The sequence below is a fragment of the Ruditapes philippinarum genome, unplaced genomic scaffold (assembly GCF_026571515.1).
Source record: "Ruditapes philippinarum isolate M1 unplaced genomic scaffold, ASM2657151v2 ctg1140_1_1_1_1, whole genome shotgun sequence".
NCBI lineage: Eukaryota > Metazoa > Mollusca > Bivalvia > Venerida > Veneridae > Ruditapes > Ruditapes philippinarum.
In genome coordinates, this window is record NW_026860782.1 from 170,504 (window position 1) to 196,499 (window position 25,996).

At 31.6% G+C, this 25,996-nt stretch overlaps 1 protein-coding gene across 1 annotated transcript in view; it reads left to right on the forward strand.

The window, feature by feature from the left end:
* Positions 1 to 781: 781 nt before the first annotated feature.
* The window catches only part of LOC132713373 (coiled-coil domain-containing protein 180-like), a gene marked incomplete at its 3' end in the record, with an annotated part of 53,532 nt that continues 28,317 nt past the window's right edge, over positions 782 to 25,996 (forward strand). Inside the window, 19 exon segments of the mRNA XM_060695941.1 lie at positions 782 to 918; positions 1,332 to 1,512; positions 4,002 to 4,104; positions 4,402 to 4,495; positions 5,032 to 5,120; positions 5,622 to 5,731; positions 6,591 to 6,695; positions 7,360 to 7,494; positions 8,036 to 8,131; positions 8,855 to 9,018; positions 9,569 to 9,688; positions 10,225 to 10,304; positions 10,636 to 10,724; positions 11,876 to 11,998; positions 12,649 to 12,822; positions 13,915 to 14,030; positions 14,397 to 14,532; positions 15,449 to 15,526; positions 20,205 to 20,252. Of these exon segments, the coding sequence (XP_060551924.1) occupies positions 1,444 to 1,512; positions 4,002 to 4,104; positions 4,402 to 4,495; positions 5,032 to 5,120; positions 5,622 to 5,731; positions 6,591 to 6,695; positions 7,360 to 7,494; positions 8,036 to 8,131; positions 8,855 to 9,018; positions 9,569 to 9,688; positions 10,225 to 10,304; positions 10,636 to 10,724; positions 11,876 to 11,998; positions 12,649 to 12,822; positions 13,915 to 14,030; positions 14,397 to 14,532; positions 15,449 to 15,526; positions 20,205 to 20,252 (1,929 nt within the window).

Below are 25,996 nucleotides of genomic sequence, written 5' to 3' on the forward strand. Positions count from 1 at the left end.
TTTATTTATTTATTGCTCCTTCCATATTTACAAATAAAATTACAATACATTTATTGCATCCAGAATTGAGTAGTAAGCTTAAAGCTTATATGAAACTCTCCCCTTATACTAGATTTATTAAACAAGTTGAATAAATCATATTTTGCGAGTCTCAGGCGATATTGTTTTATTTAACGCGTTTCATCGATTAAGTATTGAATCTACACGAATATATTATTCTATTTATCACATACCCAAAATAAGAACTGTTTACAGTAGAAACATTTTATTTTTTCAGTGAAGTGCCTTTAATGTAATGTTATCACGAGCGCGCTTGTACATAACACGCCAAAACATATGCAGATTTGTGCAATACAATATTACGGAGTCGCAAAATCTGCACGGGTTAGTGATAAAATGGGCTAAGGACAATCCTGCGCTCTGGTTTATGTGATAAATCATCAAAATACATCCTTAAACAACAAGTATTGTAAAAGTTTTAATCTATTGTCTATTGGAAAATTTACATCATTTTTTATTAACAGTTCCCGGACAACGCACTAGCTAGTTATAATTGCTAAAGATTGTAATCGTATACAATTATGTGAAAATTATGTAAAGACGCAGAAGGAAAACATTTAGTTACTATCAACCTATAAAATTAACTGCATTTAATATAGTAGTGCAATGCCTAATTATAAGAAAAGATTTATTTGTTGAATAAGGTCAGTATAATCTTACTAGAATGCAGTCCGAACAAAGATAATATTTATGTAATTATAATGATAATTTGAGATTATTTAGTCATGTCAGTATCAGTATCTGCCAGCGGGCACCTTGTACAAATAAAATTTCGTCTAAATATGCTTCCATAAATTGTTGTTGTGGTAACGATGCCAAAATGGCCGAATTGTTCAAGTTCGGAAAATTTTAAAAAATGTTTGTATTTCTTTACAGCTTTGATTCATATGTTTTATAGAAACTTAATTTTTTATGATTGTTATAGAGTTGGGTCTGGTAAACATTTCTTCAGATGCTTAAAACGCTGTATTTTCGTTTGTTTACACATATTTCGTACTCAATTTTTTCGAACCAAATAAACAAGCTGAAATTTTGAAATGATTTATTGCTTGATCCTATGTTCACATATTAAAAAGTATGTGAAATATAAACAGTTTGATATTAAAAAGTGCATTCTAATATAATACTGATTATAATTTGAAAAAATAAGGGTTAATCTGATCTAATTGAAACACACTCATGCTTAAATGATTCAAGATTCATTAGTACATTACTAGAGTCTATCCCAGTCTTGTAAGATAATTTATGATGAGTTTTTTATTTTGTTACAGAGCTAGATATCAATGTAAATAAAGATGAAAAACACTTGGACAATAGGACATTGAAAAATCAGTATACTACTACTTTACTGGTCACATCAGCCACAGCAAAACATAAAGCAAAATGGCAGAGACAAAGTCTATGAGAGTGGTGCCTAGTGGCAAAATCTATAGACAAATGTTTGATGCACAGGTATGAATTTATCATTATATAGTTTAATTGGTAGTTTTCTTAAATCAAAGAACATAAGTAGATCTACTAGGGATGTAACAATACGGCAAAAACCGCATTGCAATATATTTCCATTTTGCAGAAGCATATTGCAATATATTGCAATACGTATGTCGTGTATATGTTTTGATGTAAAGATGGGGTAACAATTAACATTATATATTATTAATATGAAATTAGGCAAAGCCTATGAACCGGGAAGTCAGTTAATTTTTTCCATTTTAAAGGTGTCATTCGGTATTATATGCACCGCTTCCGTTTTCACTCAGAATATTCGACGATTATCTGGGCCGCTTATGTTCATTTGTAATTTATGTGGCCACTTATTGACTTTTAAGTGTACTAGTTGTCGGATATTTTTATCTTACGTTGGCGCTGATAAAATTCGCCAATTAAAGATTTTATGTGAAATTTGTACAAAATTAGAAGGCAATTAATTGAAAATAATGATTTGGTAAAATACTGGTTTTCAGAAAATTGTACTGACACTACTGTGGTACGAATTTTTTTTATCATATTGCAATATTATATATCTATATACAGATACACCCTTACACCCTTAATAGGTACTGTACCATACACATGTTACTTGTAAAAATTGATTATGCAGGGTTCCCGCTGTCGCTCGCCAATGGCGCCAAATGCGACAAAATATTAATTCTGGCGCATAAAATCTTTAATTGGCGAATTTAACTGGCGCCAACGTAAGATAAAATCATCCGACAACTAGTACACTTAAATGTCATAAGTGGCCGCGTCAATTACATAAGCGGCCCAAATTTGAAAGGTCACGCGCTATTAGTTTGTTTATCAAACTGTATAATCGGGTACCGTATAATCAATTATGTCATCAATTGTGTGACACTTCGGGAGCATGTAAAGATGAAAGTGTCAATGTGTTAATTGGGGCAATTTACGTCTTTCATTCTCTGACTTGGAGCAATGATAATTACATGTGTGGTCAACAGTGTTAGTAGCGAACAGAGAAGTGAAAGATCGTCCGTGATGTTGACAAACAATTGAAACATTGAACTTCAGGTAAGTTGACTTGTCAACTGATTAAAAATAATTACAGTTTGAATATTAAATCGGATGACAATTAAAAGAATAATTTCACTAATGATTGATCTAAAGCCACTGTTACTGCAATGTTAATATTTTCATATCTGATTGTAAAGTGCTGAAGTGTCTATTCACATGCAAACCCTATTAAAATAAACAATATTTTTCATTGTTAAAAATACTTTTATATCTATTTCATATTTTGTTCTCATTGATTTTTAGATGAAGTCAATTTATAGTAATGGTTTTTTTTTTATTTTGTATATGTAGATCACCAGATTGTCGGGTAGAAGCTGGGAAAGATCTTGGCTCAGTCCAGCCTGTGAGAAGAACTGCTATACTGGCAAAACAGTGGAAAACAGGACCTCTCATGACTAACTTAACATGATGTTTTTGATTACATTTATGCTGTCATGTGTACATAATGTATTTATTTAAATGGAATTTGAAAACCACATAATAGTATGTCTATATTTTAGATAATAAACATGACTTGTGCAGTTGTAATAAAATGAAATATCATAAATATGTGTTTGTAATCATAATGATATATAACTGCTAGCATATGGTAGCAAAGATAGTCCATGTCTCCCTTGCAGAATTATTGGCTCCAACTTTGGAGCCATTGGCTCCAACTTTTTCTGATTGGCGAATTTAGTGGCGCAAACTAATTTTAACCCAGAGAGAACCCTGATTATGCACTTGGTACATTTGCTATCTATTAGTATTTCAATTCATTTTACACTCTAAGGTTCCATTAGTACTGAGTTACAAAATGTTAAGTTAATGTTTTTAGGGTTCTTTTTTGAAAACTGCAAAAACAGAATTTATTATGTAGATCTATTAAAGGTCATGTTTTATCAGTGAATTAAAATCCACATTACTCACTGCATAATACTATAAATTAATACTAGCCATTAGTGAAATAGCCTTACCCTACATTTTTATTGGCATGCATATTAGTTTAATTTACTTCAAAGTAATATTTTATGGCTTCAGATAACATTTATTTACCTCATTTAACTTGTTAATATTTACAGTGTGATGATCAGATGACTTCATTATTTTTGTTTGTGCAATAAATGAATATCTTAATTCATCTCCTTTTAATGATGCATGAAATAAAAAGGAAGCATTTATGCATATATATATCTCAGATCAAAGAGAGAAAAATATCCACATTTTTACTTAAGCTATGTGCTCATAAAAATGCTACAATTTTTGTCACATCTGAATCATATCCACTCAAAACAAACAAGTGTATATATATCTTCCTCCTAGGGTTGCAATGTGAGGAAAACATAATTGGGGTAATTTAAAACCTAACCAAACCAAAAAAAAAGATACATGTACAATTACAAAATTTCTTCTGTTTGCCTCTTTATTAGGTTCAACTGAATCGCAGTCTGACAAAAATTCAGAGAGACTCTACAAGTATAACAAGAACAACGGCTGGAGGAAGTGCAATTCCACTTGTACGTTTGTCAAAAGGTAAGGCCTTAAATCAGAATTCCATAGATTAAATTGGGGATTTTATATAAACTGACTTTCCATATGATCCCAATTTCTCTTCTACAATTTTTTTGTGATTTAAATAAACAGATAAATGTTGTTTTTTTTGGGGTTTTTTTCAATGCTTTTGATTATTAACAAATTATTATTTATACTTTTCATGATTATTAATGTGAAATTTTAATGTATTGTTTGTTGTATGTCTTAAAGGTTATCAAAATAATTGTCAGTTTGTTAGAACTTGTAGTATCTGATTTTTTTTCTCAATATTTTCAGATGATATTGAACATGGTATTTTGGGCGAGAGACAGCGCACCTGGGCTGATGGGTTCCCAAACGATCCCTACACTGAAAACCCTGTCGTGTACAAGTAGGTTTACTTTTTTATTTACAACATGTGGTCATCAGTGAGCATGTAGAAATAACAGTCAGTCTCACATGTATGAAAATAATCATCATACTCTTTTATGTTTTCAAACATTTTTGCGGTAGTTGAAACAAATATTTTCTAACTTAATGTTTAAGCTATACATTATCTAAAGTTCATGAAAAAATTATTCATTTATGGTACTTATGACATGGGGAGAATTGTTATCTTCTCCATTATTGAAATTTGTAAATGTATTTGATTATCAGTCCCGCCCCTCTAGCATAGACTTTGTGTTAAGTTATAAAGACTTCAATCAAAAATAATATTCCAATCTTTCAGTTCAATTATATGAAACGGTAACGCCTTAAAATCTGTTTTCTTGGAGAAAAATTGTTTTACCTTTATACAATCTTAAAATAATAGCTTTGATAGTCCAGTTTATAAGTTTATAGGTTCTATCTTGACTTCTCATTACTGTGGATACAACAAAATTGATATGACAATTTCTTATTTCAACATTTTTCTCATGTTAACAGGCAGTATGCTGAGTATGTTGGTACCCAAATGAAGGAACCAGAAAGTTCTATAGAAGGTAAAGAAGTGAGAGGACTGCCAGATGTTGTAGGTAAGTGGTATACATGTTTGAATAATCCAACAACTTTCAAAAATGAACGGAAATGTAATCATGTAGTTAAAGGTTTATTTTCTTCTTGCCTTCAAAATCTTCAGAAAACATGCACCTCCATACTTTATCACTTTCCTGAAAAAAAAACTAGACACATAGATGTACATGTAAATCTGAAGTTCTACACAGAAACAAGATAATGAATGGTCAGTGTATTTGTTTCTTAAATCTCAAAGGAGGCGGGAATTAATGTGACTGTAGGATAAAATTTTTAATTATAAAAGAAATTCATAAATGTTTAGCAGAATGCTAAGATTGAAGATCTTAAGGATTAAGGGAACTTTTGTTTTTAAATGTGTTAAAAAAGTTCTAAAAGTTTTCTTAAGTAAAAATGTCTTCGTTTGTTTCATAGAAACTTACCAAAGAATTATCTGGCATTTTCCCATATGAAGCCCAAGCTCACATATCTTCATGTTAAGGGATGTTATAATTTTATTATAGCTACTGCCAAAGAGAAATCAAATATCATAGAGCGTATTGCAGCCAGCAGGAAGGAGAGGCATGAGTCAACAGTTGAAGAAATGCATCAGGAACTTAGTGTTATAAATTCTGTAAGTTACATGTATGTTTTTAGATTTCTTGGGCATTAAGACCACACCTGCTTAGCTCTGTAGGGAGCATAGTTGGTTTACTTCAGTGAGCTTTTATGAGTGATTTTGGACCTTTAGAGTTGTATCATGATCCCTGGGTTGTGAGTTTATATCCTTGGAGAGGCAAATATTATCTGTTTCTAAGTTTAATCATCTTATAGAAGAATAATATTCTTTCATTTGTGAATTAAAACCATTTTAGAGGCATATATTCTACTATTTTAGAATAAAAACCATCCTACAGGCATTATGTTCTCCTATTTACATATTTCTCCATTTTTGAGTTTAAAATCTTTGTGAATTTATATCTGGGAAGAGTCATTTATTCTCTACAGGTGAGTTTAAAATTATTTAAGAGGCAAATAAGAAGTTTGATAAAAGAACACATGTCTTAATGTTTATAGTATTCCTGTCTGTTATATGACTTATGTAATGTTACAAGTTAGTGCCTCACTGCATTATTACATGATTAAAGCAAAATAAATATACATTATTACATGAGAATAATGATTAACATTTTTGTAAATGGCAGGATAAACAATTGGCAGATTTAACTGAAGTGATTTCAAAACCTTTGAGCCAAGGGCATTTGTTTGAAACACAGGTGTTCAGCACTTTGATACTTCCCCCAAGAACAACACTCAAAAAGATAAATATGTACATGTATTTACTAAATATATAATGTATCTATCTTGTTTTGTTGTTCAAAGTAGTAGCCAATCAACGTACCAAACACCTGTGGTTTGAAACTGTTCAATGAGGCAGATATGTACCATTAAGTTTGATATATTTTAATGACAAGATGTTTTCTATGTTATAGGAGATGGAACCAGTAATAGCAGAGATGTGTCAGAACTTGCTACAGAAACTTGATGATGATGATACAGAAATTGCCTCCAAGCTGGCCAGGATTGAGAAGGATGATGTATGTGAATTAAGATTTATCTATCTTCCTATAGCATATATATGAGCCGCGTTCCGACCAAACCAACATAATGGGTTTGCGACCAGCATGTATCCAGACCAGCCTGCGCATCCACGCAGTCTGATCAGGATCCATGCTGTTCGCTTACAGACCCTATAACAAGTAAAGAAACTAATAGCGAACAGCATGGATCCTGATCAGACTGCGTGGATGCGCAGGCTGGTCTGGATACATGCTGGTCGCACACCCATTATGTTGGTTTTGTCATGACGCGGCTCATATATTTGTTGTTTTTGATTGTTTAGTGTTTTTTTATCTGCCCAGTTTTCATTTTTATTTCCAGAGGAATTTCTCTTTCTGGATTTTACTTGCAATTGTTTTGTTTTTGTTGTTGTTGTTTTTGTTGTTGTTGTTTTTTGTAAATCTATCTATGCAGTTATAAATAACTGAGTATTACACATACATGTATTTTGTTGCATCTAATAGTTAAAAAAAGAAATATATTTTACAGAAGCATATAAGATTTCATGGTGTCTTTATTGCTGAAACAGGAAATAAATATCATTTAATATATATAAACAATATGAAAATAGGTCTTTTTCCCATGATGCTTTATTCTTGGTCTATTACTAAAACAATTGTTATTCAAAATGCTTATTTGCAGGACTTACTAAGTTATTCCCTGGACGAGCTTTATTTGCTATGGGACAACATTCAGGCCCATTCTGAAGTGAGGCAGACATGGATAACAGAGCTGGATGACAGTCTGAAAAAAGCCGAGGATGATAGAATGGAAATGGTATAATTTTTATTTATTTTTACAATTATAAATTAGAAATACTTTATCACATACCTGTGCCACTTTTTAGACTCTGTGAAAATGGTATGGTATGGCTTTGAATATATTTTGATGTGATGTCACTTGCCTTATACAAAAACAGCATAAAAGCATGCTACATATAAGAGTTAATATAGCCTCTATTTATTTCATGCTAACAAGTGAGATACTTGGGTTTTATCTGTGTGATAAAATCCATATCACCTGCAGTGATATATAGCTTTGCAAAATTATTTTCAGTGTGCCTTTGTATGATGCTATAAATTTGTAACTTTAGATAAATGTTAATTGTTACTGTTCTTAATGGCTTATATGCTATATATATTGCACATCATAACATATTTCACATAAAAATAAACAAATATCCTCTATTTATCATTGAGATTTACTACATATATTTATTTTATTTGACTTTGCTAGTGTCACTGTATCAGTTTTTAATGCAAGCTTGATAATATTTGTCACTTTCTGAGAAGCATAAGGTTTCTTTTTAATTTTTTAGATTCGGCGAGTTTTTAAAGACTATGCCAAAATGCTGGAGAAAATAGCACATATCTTATCACCAGATCTTCAAAGGTTCATGGACAAGGAATCCCAGGTATAGTGTTTACCTGAATTAAAAAATAAACCTGAACAGAGACCTGTTGTAATTAACATACAGAGCAACCTCTTCAGAGTGGCCATCTACAGGACAATGAAAATATCAGTTTATTCCCCAAGTATGATTTCATGACAAACTTAACATCTCTGGAGCAAAACCTCTCATCAACAACAAAAATCTTTGTCTCTTTAAAGTGTTGCTCTGCAGGGGTTGTACTGTACATATATGTATATGCATAAATAGATTTCCTACATAACTGTCTATAGGTGAGATAAATGGTTTGTTCATGTAAATATAAAGGTATTGATATAGTCATGTATATGACCACTGTACTTTATGGTAAAATTACTTGTGGAATATAATGTAGAAAGTCAACATATAAATAAAGTGATAAAACTTCTTTTATGCTAGTAAGCTATATTTCTAGCTATCATAAGGTTGTTAGTTCTACCTAAGCTGTGACCTTTGCTTGAAATGAAATACTGAGGTAATGCGTAAATTCTTCAATGACCAAGGACATTTCACCATGGAAATTTGAATTGCGTCATAAGCATGCTTAAAAGTATCAATGTAACCTTAATTTTAGCTCATCGCTTCCCACTTTTAACTCTTTCCATATGGTTATACCTTTCCCAGTTTTAAGAAATTAGAATGAATGATTTACTATTTAAACTGTTATGAATAAGTTTTAAGACCAAGCATAATTTTTCTGTGACACAGTTGATCAACCAGACAGTACTGAGTAATCGTCGGGCATACGGGGACCTGTTTGTACGTCTGATGTCTACAGATATTGAGAGGGAGAAATCCCAGCATACAGTGTGGAAGAGACGTGTTGATGACTGGAAAACATTGAAAACAGAGCTGGCAATACAGAAATTTAGGTGAGTACATGGGAGATGTCTATATAAAGGTAATTTTGAACTGTTGTATATGGCATACTGAAAATTACTTTTGATTACAAATTTCAGGGAAAAATTATAAACATACATGTACATATCTGTTTATTGACCATTTCTGAAGGAGGCTGCATATATATCAAATTTAAGGAAGCAGTGGCATAATGGCCATAAGTTAGCTGCCATGCAATATATGACCCTTGGGCTCAAATCCTACTTGGTTCATTTATTGATTGTCTTAAGTTCAAAAATTGCCCAAGATTTAGAGTTTATATTTAGATTTTTAAAGTTTTTAAATTTTGCTTATTGCTTATTGCCTGACTTGAATTAATTTAGAATGTTTTAATTGAGTGACATTTGAGTATATGTTCAAAGTAACACTATTTCTCAAGGATTGAAATTATTTATTATTTGCTTATTCAGCAATATATCTTCCATTAACATTTTCACAAGTTCAAAAATATATAATACATTTTTATTGATATATTTTACATGAATATTATCACATATTTAAATATATATTTTACATAAACAGAAAATACATGCAAGATGAGAAAGTGACGTCGCCACCTGGAATACAGAAACAGCTTCAGTATATGCTGAAAGAACAAGAAGTGCTGAATGAGAAAAGACTAGAGCTTATCAACCAATTAAGGTAATTCTTACTTGTACCCACACATATTGACTTACCTGCCAATAAGCTAACCTAGGTCTAGTTTAAGCATATTTATTTAGGTTCAATTGTGAAACAAGTTCTTGTTAGTTGTATTAATTACTTTTGAGTCCACTTCCTGGAACCAACCAGTACTGGTGTCATATGATGAAACATGTCGTGACCCGAGTAGGGCTCGAACCCATTATGCCTAGGTTGATGAGAGGCAGACACATTAACCACTAGGCAATGGCTAACCTAGGTGACTTTTACCATGCTGAAATTGTACAATGATTTGTCCTTCTTTAAATTCGGAACTTTTCTTTGTTCATACGAAAATGCTAAAATAAAATTACAACATAAAGTCTTGTCAGATAACATGAATGTGCAAACCTTATCTATATGAGTGGCATAGGTAAGTTTTTAGTACATGTATGGATAGTATTTGACAAGTTAAAGCTTCTGTTTTTGTATTGGAACAAATTATTTTAAGATGTTCAATTTGTTGTAATTTTACAAGTTTGTGTCTTTTTTTGTAGAGACTTAGTTCCACCTTCATCAACAAAGACATCTGTGTATCATTGGAACAAAGGAGTACAGGATGTTTCTTCAGAAATAGGTATATTTCTCTAATTTACCCAGGATCTTTATATAATCATAGTCTTATCTTTTTTATGGGGGCAGAAATATAGGCATTTTCCTAATAAAGAAAATGGTTGAAAAGTTTTATCATATGACTTACTACAAAAAGTCCAAAGATTTCCTTAAACCAGGTTAACTTATTAAAGCTCATGTGGCTTTTGAAAACATCAGTAATATACTGCATTTGTATCATCATCATCATCATCATCATCTGATAAAAATGAGATATTTTTTGTTGATAATTATACAAGTTTATAAATTTAAATGAAATATTTATTTTCATCATCTAATGTTGTGTACTATTTCAGATGTAACAAATCAGCAGCACCTGTCAGCACTTCACAAAGAATATGAAAATGTTTGTCAGAGCTGCCTAGATGAAATAGAGGCTATTAAGGTATGTGTACACCTAAACAAGACTTTTATGTAAAAGGGTATTAGGTATTTGTACACCTAAACAATACTTAAACAAGACTTATATAGAGGCTATAAAGGTTTGTGTATGCCTAAACAAGACTTTCATATAGAGGGAATTATGGTATGTGTACACCTAAACAAGACTTTTATATAGATATTATTAAGGTATGTGTACACCTAAACAATACCTTCATATAGAGGGTATTAAGGTAAGTGCACACCTAAACAAGACCTTCATATAGCGGGATTACGGTATGTGTACACCTTAACAAGACCATCATGTAGAATGTATTAAGATATGTGTACACCTAAACAAGACTTTCATGTAGAGGGTATTAAGATATGTGTACACCTTAACAAGACTTTCATGAAGAGGGTATTAAGATATGTGTACACCTAAACAAGACTTTCATGTAGAGGGTATTAAGATATGTGTACACCTAAACAAGACTTTCATGTAGAGGGTATTAAGAAATGTGTACACCTAAACAAGACTTTCATGTAGAGGGTATTAAGATATAAGTACACCTAAACAAGACTTTCATGTAGAGGGTATTAAGATATGTGTACACCTAAACAAGACTTTCATGTAGAGGGTATTAAGATATGTGTACACCTAAACAAGACTTTCATGTAGAGGATATTAAGGTACCTGTACACCTAAACAAGAATTTCATGTAAAGGGTATTAAGATATGTGTACACCTAAACAAGACTTTCATGTAGAATGTATTAAGATATTTGTACACCTAAACAAGACTTTCATGTAGAATGTATTAAGATATTTGTACACCTAAACAAGACTTTCATGTAGAATGTATTAAGATATTTGTACACCTAAACAAGACTTTCATGTAGAATGTATTAAGATATTTGTACACCTAAACAAGACTTTCATGTAGAATGTATTAAGATATTTGTACACCTAAACAAGACTTTCATGTAGAATGTATTAAGATATTTGTACACCTAAACAAGACTTTCATGTAGAATGTATTAAGATATTTGTACACCTAAACAAGACTTTCATGTAGAATGTATTAAGATATTTGTACACCTAAACACCTAGGTATAAATTATGAAATATAAATTAATTCTAAGATATAAATTAGGTATATAAATTTCATTACAGAGAGAGCTTGTGGAGACAGGTGTATGTACAGAGAGTAGAGCCAAAACTGTAGTTGAGGAGTTTATGATACCACTGGTCGGTGGCCGTCAGAGAATTTATGAAGAAAATCTAGAAACCATGGAGGTAAGTTGTTGTAATGAACTTTTCTTGTAAAGGCAAGCCTTCTTGTTCTTAGAATAATATGATGTGCCTTAATAAGATTTTGAGATGTTTCAGGGTTTACATCATTAACAGATTGGTGATCCATATAATCTGTTAAAATACTGTAAAAATCTGTTGTATTTTCAGCCTGTATATTAAAATAATATTCATGACCTTTGGCAAAATCTGTTGTTTTCTTAAGGGAATCTGTTGCTAATGATAAAAATGAAATACTGTTTTTTTTTTTGTTCTGGGTCAGAATCTGTCGTAGTGATGAGATATTACCCATACCTAAAATAGCACAATATCTCTACTTATAGTACAATTACTTGGTCTAACCTTTTTGTTGATATAATAACAAAACTCTAGAAAGAAAAGAGTCCAAAGATAGCTTACACTTTGATCCTATCTCTGTTTTGCTGACATGCTCATATTTGTTGATGATGAAGGTGTCTAATTCCAATGCCTGAAATTTTATTTTCCAATACCCTGAAATAAGGTATAAGGTTTGAACATTTACATTTTGGTCTTAGAAATTGTGTAACAAAAAGCAGTCACTTTTTAGAATTGTTGATGATGATTAACTTATTTTTTATGGAAATGTTAACTTTTACTTGGTTGTTTTGTTACAGAAATCTCTTGAGGAGCAAAATAAACAGACAACAGAGCAACTGAAGTCTTTGTTCAAGTTTGCCCAGGGGGCAGCACATGTGTGGGATGTACATGAAATAGGTTTGGCTCGCCAAGAGAGGGCGCTGCAGGAAAAACTAGAACAGTGCCGACAGACCCATGACAACCAGAATCAGGTATGTCAACATATTGTTCAATCAAGCATAAAGGTAATAGCTTTTTTATGCCACTGCAATCTGCAAATATTTCTTAGAGGAAGATAAAACATGCTTGCATATCAGACAGGATTATCAACTGTTTGCACCAGTGCTAGAAAAAAACGTCTTACACCAGTGTTCGTACAGTCTTAAAAAGTGCTTAAATTTCAGTCTCTTTCTTAAAAAGTGCTTTAAAAAGTGCTTAAAAGTCCTTGAATTTGATTACTCTTTTGATAAGTGCTTAAAAAGTGCTTAAATTTCAGTCTCTTTCTTAAAAAGTGCTTTAAAAAGTGCTTAAAAGTCCTTGAATTTGATTACTCTTTTGAAAAGTGCTTAAAAAGTGCTTAAATTTGCTAAAAATGTGCTTGAAAATGTTTGAGTCACAGAATGACACAGTTTTGATAAAAATCAACGGTTAATAAAATAAAAAAAAAAGATCCAATTTAGTATCAGAATCAATGAAATGTTGACTCAAGGTAACAGTAAGTTGACAAATTGCAGTTGTTTTGAACTAATCTGTACTTGATGCACCCTTAGTTGTTCTTCTATAATGTTAGAAAATGTGTATTCAACAAAAAATGATGAACAAACTATCCATCATAGGTTGAAGATTGTGTCGGTTTATGTGCAACAAATGAACTTGAAAAATTGGAAAACGTGCTTAAATAGTGCTTAAAAAGTCCTTGAATTTTGGCATTGGATATCTGTACGAACCCTGTACACTCCCAGTGTAAGACAAGTGGACTGATTCAAATGAAGTCATTCCTACGCACCTTTCATGAATGATGTGCATTCTTGATGTCATGAAGGATGACAGCATTTGCTGTTATGAAAGAGATTGTAAATTCATAGGCAACTATAAGGAAAAAGTGCTAAATCAAAATATTAGTTTTTGTATTTTTCCCCAAAATTATGATTTATATGTACATGTAATATGCAAGAAAAAGAAATTAAACATTGGCTGTTGTCAGAGACAAAAATATCTAGCTCTTGAATATCTATTTAGTGGAAATAAAGTATATCTATATATTTGTTATCTATTTAGAATGACCTTACTTTACATGATTACAGGATAAAGAAGCTCACCTGGACATTATCATGGATAGAATGAGACAGGACGCCACAGAGAAAGCTTTGAAAGATAGCTTGACCAGAGCATTAGAAATGCTTGAAAAAATCAGACATGCGTAAGTTTATTATTAACCTGCTTGTTAAGAGTTTCTTTTACACGAAGAAAGAAAAATATCAGAGTGCTTTATCTTGAAAAAAAAAAGTATTTTGGTAGAGATGAAAATAACTGGATAATATTTAAGAGCATTACTTGCTCTTCTATCTCACATTATTAAATAAAATTTTGTTTTGTTGAATAATTTTTTCATACAGTACCTGACAGTTGCTATAAAATTGCCTGTAAAATTATCGTGTTTCATGATGTACATAAAACAAAGGGGTATAACTGATAACTATTTGCATGCCCAAATTACTCGCTTACTTACTTCCCTTAGGGAGTACAACTGTTAAATGAGATTTTTCTACTATATATATACTGTTAGGTATGAGATATTCCACAAAGATCAGACAAACATTGTGAAAGGATATCCAGATATGGTAAAATCTGAACTGAAGAACTATGATGAGGCTTTACTGAGGTTGTTCAGTGTGGGCAGAAATAAACCAGGAAATAAACCAGTAAGTTCTTACATTGTTTTATTTGAATTTGGCATTATCTTTGTAATTTATATTACAAATTTAATGTGGATTCTGTTACTTACATGTTACCATGTAAGTTAATACTGACATTTTTACACATGAGCTAGGAGATATAGATTACATGGCTGATGTTCGGATGGAGAGCATTTATCCGGTGCTAACTTTCACAGCGAACCGGGTAAATCTTCACCATCCCAACATCAACCATGTAATTGATTTATCCTGCTTTTGTCTACTTTGATCATGTTTTAAGATGATGTAAATGGTTTCATTCTTACTTTCTTCCGATGAAACAGGGTCTAAAAGTTACCGTAAAATTCCTACTAAATGCCCCCGGGGGCTAAACATTTTCCAAAATTATTACAACACGTTTTTTCCTAAATCCAAAAATCATTGAAAATACATTTAGTGTCAACAAGTGTTGGTAATAACATAAAAATGTATTAAGATTTTAAAGGTCATGTGATACATTTTTGTGTTTACTATGAAATAAAATGGATTCTGAAGGATTTGAATAAAATTACAGATTTATTAAAGAGTTCACCACTGATGAGCAGATTTTTTTCCATATCGAAAAGCCTGGGGGGGGGGCTTTTATTAGGGGAGGGGCGTTTATTAGGAATTTTACAGTAGTTTTGTTTTTGCTGTTAATCATGTGACGTCATCACTGGAGATTTATCCAGCTGGTAATATAGACAGTAGTAGGATAAAATTATAACATGATGTTCAGTCTTGTTAAAGACTTGTTATAGACACTGAAAAAATTGTCTATGTTTTTCTCCATTGAATGTAAAATTTGCATGGCTGAAAAAGGCATTTTTATGTGGAATAATGATAACTTAAAATGTGTAATTTTGTATCAAAAAATGAATTATATATTAAAATTGTTGTTCAGTCGGAATCAGATGTTGAGGAGGAATCTGCTGAGGAACGTACTCCGGTTCAACCGGAATCTTCCATTGAAGAAGAAGGGGTAAGACAGGCTATTGTGCTGTAATGAAGCATGCTACCCACCCATAACAGAAAAATGTAGTGCTCCATTTTAACTAATTTTAGCAGTTTCATTTTCAGAATTTCCATATATTTATTTTAGTTTCACTGAATTTACCAACATTTTGTTTGTATCTAAAATATTGCAACACCCATGATTTATAATAACATGTACAGTTTAACTGATTGCAAATTCTAACTTCAAATCACTTTACTACCACTTATGTTATTTTGATGCTCTAAAAAAGTTTGAGTTTATTAAATGAAGCCAAATTCTGGAATGGGCAGAAAATTTTCCTTTAATATGAATTTTAAGGCCTTTACTATGAAGCTGAGGCGGCCTTTAAGGTATTCTAATGAGTTTAATAGACAGAAATTTTGAATGCCTATGGCTTATGTCCTGAAACTTTAAATGTCTATGGCTTATGTCCTGAAATTTTAAAGGTCTATGGCTTATGTCCTGAAACTTTAAAGGTCTATGACTTATGTCCTGAAATTTTTAAAGGTCTATGGCTTATGTCCTGAAATTTTTAAGGTCTATGGCCTTTGTCCTGAAATTTTAAGGTCTATGGCTTATGTCCTGAAACTTTAAAGGTCAATGGCTTATGTCCTGAAACTTTAAAGGTCCTTGCCTTATGTTCTGAAACTTTAAGGGTCTATGGCTTATGTCCTGAAACTTTAAAGGTCCTTGCCTTATGTTCTGAAACTTAAAGGGTCTATGGCTATGTCCTGAAACTTTAAAGGTCCTTGCCTTATGTTCTGAAACTTTAAGGGTCTATGGCTATGTCCTGAAACTTTAAAGGTCCTTGCCTTATGTTCTGAAACTTTAAGGGTCTATGGCTTATGTCCTGAAACTTTAAAGGTCTTTGCCTTATGTTCTGAAACTTTAAGGGTCTATGGCTATGTCCTGAATTATAAAGGTCAATGGCTTATGTCCTGAAATTTTAAAGGTCTATGGCTTATGTCCTGAAATTTTAAAAGTCTATGGCTTATGTCCTTTGAGATTTTATTAGTCTACAGCCTATGTCCTTGAATGGACAGAAAATGGAAGATGGATCAGATCTCGCTTTAAGAATGAAATACTGAATACTTTAAATATTGTTACCACAAAATATATTCTGTGTTACTAAAAACACCCGAGAAATTTTTGACATAAAGTCAGCATAGAGTTTCAATTATTCTAGCTTAAAACAAATGCATAAATATTCACTTAACATATATGCATTTTATGTTTAAATTTATGTTAGATCTTTAGTAATAAATTTTGAAGTGGGTTCTTGAGAAATTACCATTTTTGATAGAAGTCCCCTTCCCCATTTTTTCATAAGTTTTATAAGCAATACTATAAATTCAATCTGAAGGACAAGTAATGGGTGTCATGCCAAATTATTATAATACCCAACATTATTTAGATACATACAAACATTGTTTTTGTTTTGTAAAGAAATTATTTTAAACAAATGATAGTACATATATAGCCTAAACAAATTGCATGTATGAAATCTAGGAAGGCCAAGAAATAAGGAAATAATGTTCACCACCTCATATTCTATTTGATTGAATCATTCGTGCATAACAGAGATTGCCTGTATCATAAATTGCCAAGTTCATTGCAAAAATTCAATACTTAGCTTAGAAATATTTTTAGTGTTAGATAAAAACAAATTATTGGCTTGCTTGAAAACAGAAAAAAAGGAAATAAATGGATAAACAATGAGTAATTTTGAAGAGGTATATTATTTACAACTGAAAGGAGTTATACATGTATGTAATTACATTTATCAATGTGCATGTATATACACATTTAGGTAGAGTTATTCTTCTGCCTTGGGCACTATAGTTAAGTTAATTTTGGGTACAGCCCATTTTTTAACTGAACCCTCTCAGATATTGTATTGACATTATTTATTATTTGCTGGAATTCATGATGTTCACATGTATTGCATGGCAAGAGAACATAACTCTGTCATGAATAATCACATAATTATATGCCCCTTTCTTTTCTTAGAATTTTGATAAAGTTTTAAGTACCCAACCCACATTTTTCTTTTAACCCTTTGAGATATTGTTTTAAAATATGAACTTCTTATTTATGATCTTTATACCTATTTCCAGGAAAGGTACCATAACTCTGTTATGTAATGACATGATTTTTGCCCCTTTCTTTACTATTCAAAGATATTTTCCTATTCTACGAAGAGTCAGGTGCTCTTTGTAACAGACAGCTTTTGCTTGCAATTGATAATTACCAATGGTAAATCTAATAGAATTCTGCAATTTTTAATACACATTACGTTTGTAAATACCATGTTGAAGCAAAATATCTGTTAAAATTGCATATAATTATGTCATCAAAGGATTTTACAAATCCTAGTTTTAATAAATTAAAGTATTTGGGTTTTAGTTGTTGGTATTGAATAAGAATTGTAGATTTAGAATATATTGCCAAATATTTTAATCTGCTAGTTTTCTTGTAAACAGAAACAGAAGGCAATTATAGTGTTAGATGTTTTTCTGCATAATGATAATACTTTTTTATTCTTTGTGTATTTTTTGTCATTTTTGTAAACATTTAGGTAGTATATTTAGATATTTTAAGATTTCTTAACTTTATAAACCCCTTTTTTGTTAAAAAAAGCTTTAGGTAGTATATTTAGACGTTTTAACTATTTATAAACCCCATTTATTTAGTTGATATAGTCAACATTTAGATAGTTTTCTTAATAGTCTTTTTAATGCAAAGATAACTTTTGTTTAACCTTTATAATTACCCTATTTGAATCTGATTAGGCTTCAAGCCACCAGGCAGTATAGAGCCAGGTCAGTCTGCACATTATTGTAGTTTGACCAGGCTAGCTCTGTACTGTTTGCTGACCAACTTTTCAACTTGATATCCCCATTATTGATAATGAACAGTTCCAACAATGAAAGTTGGACAAGTCCATTTAAGAAATATAGCAGAATAAGGGTTAATACTTCAATAGTTTAATAGCCAGTGTAGAATTTAGTATATCTGACATTTCATTGTGCTGAAAGCTAATTGTAAACATCAATAAAAATGTATGCATTATGAATGCTGTTAATTTTACCATGAAACTTAATTATGTTATAAAATATATTTGCCCAGCTTTCTGTTAAGAGGACTTGATAAATGCATTTAGAATATAGTTTTATGAAAAATGCATGATAAAATGTGGTAAAATCAACATAAAAATTACAAAACTTTAAAATCATGTAATGATTATGCACTAGCCAATTGTTACCACAGGTTGCTTATAAAAATGAAAAAAACTGGTTATTATATTGGCATATGTCCGCAAGCTTGTGTAAACAGTCACTTCTATGCATACTTAACTCCTTTATTTATCCATGAATATCAGCCAAATTTTCACAAAACTATCCTAATAAGTTTCAAGGTACTTATTTTCAGAGTTATGTGATTTCAATTTTTACTTCACAATAAAGTTAACCTCTCTAGAGTGTTACACCCCTAAGCAATTGACTGTCTCCCAAAGGGTGTTGCTTTGCTGAGGTTGTACTGTATCTTTAACTAAAGTAATAACATTTGAAAATATTTACAAAGAAAGTTAGATCTGAAATATTTCTGAAATGTTAAATATCTAATGAGTTGTTTGTTGTTGTTGTTATTTTATTGAAGTTTATTATTAGGGACAAGCATAATAGTTCTTGTAAAATCTGGAACTCGGCAAGTCTGGGGTTTTCCAAGCTAATTTCCCTCGGTACAAACAAACTTTTACTATTCTTCAAAATGCACTACCTTTCACGATAACTTTGTCAATCTGTAGTGCTTATTGTGTTTGTACACTGTCAGATGAGCTGGGATTAAACCCAAAATACCGTATGTTGTTTATTGGAAGAGTGAACTGAAAATGTTTTTAGGCCTAAATCAGATTACTGTTGGCATGTGATACATTTGTTTTTGCCTGCATGATTCATGTTGTGTGATGCAAGATAGAATTTATAATATATTGCATGATAGAATGGTTGTATTGTGAATGTTTAAAGATCCGTTAATATGTAACCAGTGAAGGACTTTCTGTTAAACTGTCCTATCTCTAACTTTATTTAATCTAAGTTACAGCAGTATTGCTAAAAAGCACAAATGTCACGCAATATCCATTGGGATTTGTATGCTGCTTTAATTAAAATAAGAAATTTTGTATGAAATAGTGAAATAAGTTTAAATGTGTTTTATGCTTATTATATGACTTTCATTAGAGAAATTTTGATAAATTTTACGATGTTTTAGGAAGCTATCAAGTTAACTTATTGAAATTTGATGGTTCTTCTTTTATATGAAATAATGTACTAGTATGTTGGGATCTTATTTCCGCCCATTATTTCCCCCATTTAAAGGCTTGAAAGTTACTGTAATATGATGTAGCTTCCAGTAATTTTATTATGTTTTGCACTGATGAAGGATCTAGCCGAAATGTCTGCAAAATGTTGGTGTTCATGTGGCTTGTTTGTTAATTATAATATGACCTTCACTTTGATAATATCAGACTTCAAACCAAAAATAAATATGAGAAAAATATATCAGCGGTTTTGTGAAATTACCCTTTTAGTAGCAATACAGTTTTGTGGCCTTATAAATAATGTCTACCTAATTTAACAGTTTTCTTTCCTTTCTTTTACAGCCTGATGGGAAGGCAAAGAAGAAAACAATGGCGATGAAACTAAAACCGGTAAGTTCAGTATGTAGCAGTTAATTTTGTTTACAACGTAAATATGGCACACATATTGAATTAATCATGTTTGACATCACATTCCTCATACAACCTTCCAGTTTCAAGTTTGAAAGACGGTATTGTTTGGCTAAGAAACAAGGCTTTTTATAAAACTGTTTATAGCTGAACCGGTCTTTGTAAATTTCTTTTAGATTGTGCAATGACATTTTAATAGTTAATTTTTTTTTATACCTCTTGAACAAATACAGATGCTGGTTCGATTTAAATTGCCCAGTAGTAATTATGACTAAAGTCATGTTAAACTGGCACAAGAAACTTTTTGGACACAATTTTGTTTGAAGAAATCTTTCTTGTTAAAACAATAGTTTATCTTAAATATTAAACTAATATTTTTCTATTCTTAACATAATCTAATAACAAACTATTCAAAATTGTCTCAGTGGCACGGCTGCACACATCTGTGTCATTAGCAGGGTGTGCGAGACTAAACATTAATTTCATTTATGAAATAAAACACTTTAAACTTTAATTTTACACAGTTAAAATGAATGTGTTAAAAAATATACATCAAAATCAACAAGCATATCTTAAAATGTTTCAGTTTACTTGCCTTAAAGAAGAAAATATTGTGTGATATTGTAATTATAGGTGTAAATGTTAAAGTGTTATGAAAAAAGCCTCGACTATTTTGGCAATCTGATACACCACAAAACATATTACACATAGTGATGAAGGTTTATAGACATTTTTTTTAAATATGTATGTAAATTTATCCCTTTTACTATTAAATCTATATATGATATACCTATTAGAATTATCCATTGTTAAAGTGGTTTCAATTTCACAAAGCTTTAAGTTAACCCATAACCTGCTGAAATTGTGTAAGGGATTTGCCCTGCCTTTGGAATTTGGAACAGTCCATTTGAATATTTAGGGATTTCAGTATCAAAATACAAATATTGAGTAGCCAACGGTATAGAGCCATGGTCAGACTGCATAGGTGTGCAGACTGTCCGGGCTCTGTACTCATAGCAAAGCATGTTATAAGGAATAAACAGTAAAATTAAATGGACAGATGTTTAGGCTCTCTTATATCAATAAAGTGTGGCAATGGGTCTGTTATTATTGTTTGTCACTGGCGAAAACTAGAATATGAGAGATAAAATAATTATAAAGTACAAAAAATATCAGCCTTTTTATTAAAGAGAGCTCTAAAATGTTGTTTTACTTGGTACCTTTGTACCATGAGTGCTTGAGTAAACATTTTATGACATACATTGATAAGAATTTTATCTCACTGTTTTGCATAGTTTATTAATCTTAAAAATCAGTAAGATGATTATTCATTTGGACTCTTTAAGCCTTACAGTGTCAAAGGAGGTTTTATTGCATAATTACTGTGTATTACTGGGGAAATTTTTAACTGGACTGGAAAATGTTTGAACCTGTATACTGTATACTGTAGTATACCTATATACTATATACATGTATATCCACTGCCAAATACGTAAACATAAACTTTTCTTGTTGGAGTCACCAATATGTTATTTAATTTCATTTTTAGCTTGACTATTCGATAAGAAAAAGTAGAGCTATTGTAGTCACCCGAGCGTCGGCGTCGGCGTAACCACTTATGTTAAAGTTTTTGTAATAGTTTAAATATTTTCAAAGTCCATTGACATATGGCTTTGAAACTTTGCACACTTGTTCACCATCATTACCCCAACCTGTAAACAGGAGGACGTAACTGTATCAAGCATTTTGACAGAATTATGCCCCTTTTTCGACTTAGAATTTACGTTAAAGTTTTTGTAATAGTTCAAATATTTTCAAAGTCCATTGACATATGGCTTTGAAACTTTGCACACTTGTTCACCATCATAACCCCAACCTGTCAACAGGAGGAGGTAACTGTATCAAGCATTTTGACAGAATTATGCCCCTTTTTCGACTTAGAATTTACGTTAAAGTTTTTGTAATAGTTCAAATATTTTCAAAGTCCATTGACATATGGCTTTGAAACTTTGCACACTTGTTCACCATCATTACCCCAACCTGTAAACAGGGGGAGGTAACTGTATCAAGCATTTTGACAGAATTATGCCCCTTTTTGGACTTAGAATTTACGTTAAAGTTTTTGTAATAGTTCAAATATTTTCAAAGTCCATTGACATATGGCTTTGAAACTTTGCACACTTGTTCACCATCATTACCCCAACCTGTAAACAGGAGGAGGTAACTGTATCAAGCATTTTGACAGAATTATGCCCCTTTTTCGACTTAGAATTTACGTTAAAGTTTTTGTGATAGTTCAAATATTTTCAAAGTCCATTGACCTATGGCTTTTAAACTTTGCACACTTGTTCACCATCATTACCCCAACCCGTTAACAGGAGGAGGTAACTGTATCAAGCATTTTGACAGAATTATGCCCCTTTTTCGACTTATAATTTACTTTAAAGTTTTTGTAATAGTTCAAATATTTTCAAAGTCCATTGACATATGGCTTTGAAACTTTGCACACTTGTTCACCATCATAACCCCAACCTGTAAACAGGAGGAGGTAACTCTATCAAGCATTTTGACAGAATTATGCCCCTTTTTGGACTTAGAATTTACGTTAAAGGTTTGTAATACCTCAAATATTTTCAAAGTCCATTGAAATACACACCTAAGCCCAAAACAAAGAAGAAAAAGAAGAAACTATTCAGCTTTAATTTTGGAAAACAAATCACATCCACTCCAGTCAATAGTCATTATTATCAGAATCCAACAGTAGTATCAATAGAAAGTCTAAGTTCTGATAAAAAGCGTACATCTGTTACATCTGAAAAAGCACCAACTATGGCAAATCCTTCATGTGAAACAACCACAAAAGTGGGGGACACTGATATCAACAATATAAATACTGAACAGTCAAGGAAGCTATTAGAACAAAATGACCAAATCTCTACAGAAAATACAAAACCGAAACAGCAACAAACAGATGACTTTTGTGAAATAAAATCTAAAAATGAAAACTTGAAAGCACAAAACCTTCAGCTTAAAACAGAAAACACCAAACTCCAGAATGAAAGGAAACCCGAAAAATAATATTTTAAAGCAAAATGAGCTATCGAAGGGAAAACCTTTCAAAGAGAAATTTGATAATTTAAAGGCAAAAATTTTAACATTTAGAAAACAGATCAGGGAAATCATAGGGGAAATCTTTCCAAAAAATCTGAATTTGAGCGACCCTTTTTTTTACAATTGTAAAACATGAAGAAGAAAAATCTAAGCTTTAAACAAAAAAACAATCTATCAAACCAAAAAAACAAAATTCTTCGAGAAAAAATGGCATTTTAAGGAAAAGAAAAAAAAAATATTTTGGGCACCCCAAACCAAAACCGAAAATATTAAGGGAAAACCCAAAAAACCCCCAATTTCCCACTTTTGCTTCAACACTCCCAACTTTTTCAGAAAAAGAACCCGTCAATTTGCCCCTCAAAAAACAGACTTTTTTCTTTTTTCCCGCTGAAGTGTGTACAGCTGAAAAAACAACTCCTTAATGATGATGAAAAAACTGTAAGGAAAACTCAAGCAACAAATGCAGAAGAATAAAACAACCTTATCCCAACCTCCTACCAACAAAGAAACTGCATCAGAATTACAAGAAAACTCTCAATGTTGCATCAATACATCCCAACCAAAAACCAAAAAAATCTGTATTCTTGGAGACTCAGTGACAAAAATTATCAACAGAAAGAAATTCTCAGGAGAAATCTTGGACACCCAAATTAAATCACATCCTGCTGCAAAAGTCCAAGACATAACCAACAATCTGGATTCTGGAAATACCAAAGAACACTTATCTCAGAGTGATGTAACTATAATTCATGCTGGAATCAATAACATATCAGATGCAGAAACTACAAATCAAGTTATTGATAATTTTAAGACTTTAACACAAAAAGTGCAATCAATAAATCAAAATACAAACATCATAATTTCTTCTATTTTACCAAAGAAATATGATAAACTCTCCACCAAACCAATCGCTGAAATAAACTGCCAGGCAGCTATCTTTTGCAAGGACAATGCCCATGTGTTCTTGGGACAACACCAGTAGTTTCATGAAAAATGGTTCTGTAGATAAATCTCTGTACTACGATGAAGTACATCTCACACAAAACTGGAGCAGCAATTCTTGCTAAAAACATGAAAAAGGCACTCTTTACTGAAATCAAAATCTCTGCTGACATTAATGGACCTGAAGAAAATTTTCACAGACAGGGCCTCCCATACAACAAGAGTCATCAGAGATACCAGAGAGGACCTCCAATCAACAGACAACCCTGGAAACAATCATACTTCTACACAAACAAATGGGAAGAAGTCAACCCAAACAGTGGCACATCAGCGAGAATCTCATCAGCTACCAATGATGATGCCCTTTGGTGGCCATAAATGAAGACTCAATCAAAAAGTGTCAATAATACTAATGTCTGTTGACTTGAACTCTGCAAAATTCTTTTCTAGTGATCTATTTGATAAGTCGGGTTTAAAACTTTATGCATCTAAATATTTGCCATCTTAACAACAATTTGATGAATTTAGGCATACAATTGATAATGTAAAAGAACTAGATTTTATTGGCCTATGTGAAACATTTCTTAAATGAAAATTATTCTGACAGTGAATATGTTTAGATAATTATCAGTTATTCCGTTGTGATAGAGGTTCGAATGGAGGTGGTGTTATATTGTATACAAAACAGTGTTACCCTTGCTATCACAGGACAGATTTGAATAGACAAACAATAGAAGCAATATGGATTTGAGGTTAAATGTGAAAATCAAAAAATCTTTCCTTGTTGGATATATTAATAGGAGCCTCCCTCATCACCTTCTAGCTGGCGAATACAGATATTGAAGAAATACTTGAAAAGATTTTTCTAGAAGGCAAAGAATTAATTCTATTTGGAGACTTTAACTATAATTATGTCAATTCAGCAACAATTAATAACACATGGAATCATGTTACAGATACATTCATCTCAAACAACTTGTTAAAAACACCAACCAGAGTTACTTCCACTACATCTACTATAATGATCATATCTATTCAAATGTTCCTGAGAATATACATAAAATACATGTACCCGGTCCTTACACTTAGTGATCACTACCCAGTCGTGTTTTTGTGCGCAAGTCTAGACATAAGCCTAAACATGGACCTGTACATTCTGTAATAACTTATATAGAAATATGAAAACTTTTAATGAAAATGAATATCTCATTGAATTACAAAATCAACCTTGGTCAGTACTTGAACATATTTACAGATACTGATGATGCATTAGACTATTTATTAATACTTAACATCAGTCCTAAACAACATCTGGCACCACACATAACAAGGCGAGTTAAATATGTAAATCAGCCAGACTGGGTTCACTCATTGAAATAGCCGAAACAATTAAGAAAGAGAATTAAAGCAAAACAGGCCGCTTAAAATATAGACTTACTTATAAAATACTTCGTTCAAAAGTCAAGAAACTTACTGCAGAAGCTAAAAAGAATTTTTTCACACACTGTAATCAATGAAAATAAAAAAAGATACAAAAGAAAATGTGGCAAAATTTAAAACACCTATCAGGAAAAAATACTAATACTCAAACTCAATTCATTAACGATGAAAATGGAGAACCAATCACTCTTCCTGCTGAAAGCGCAAACACAAAATTTAATGAATTCTTCACA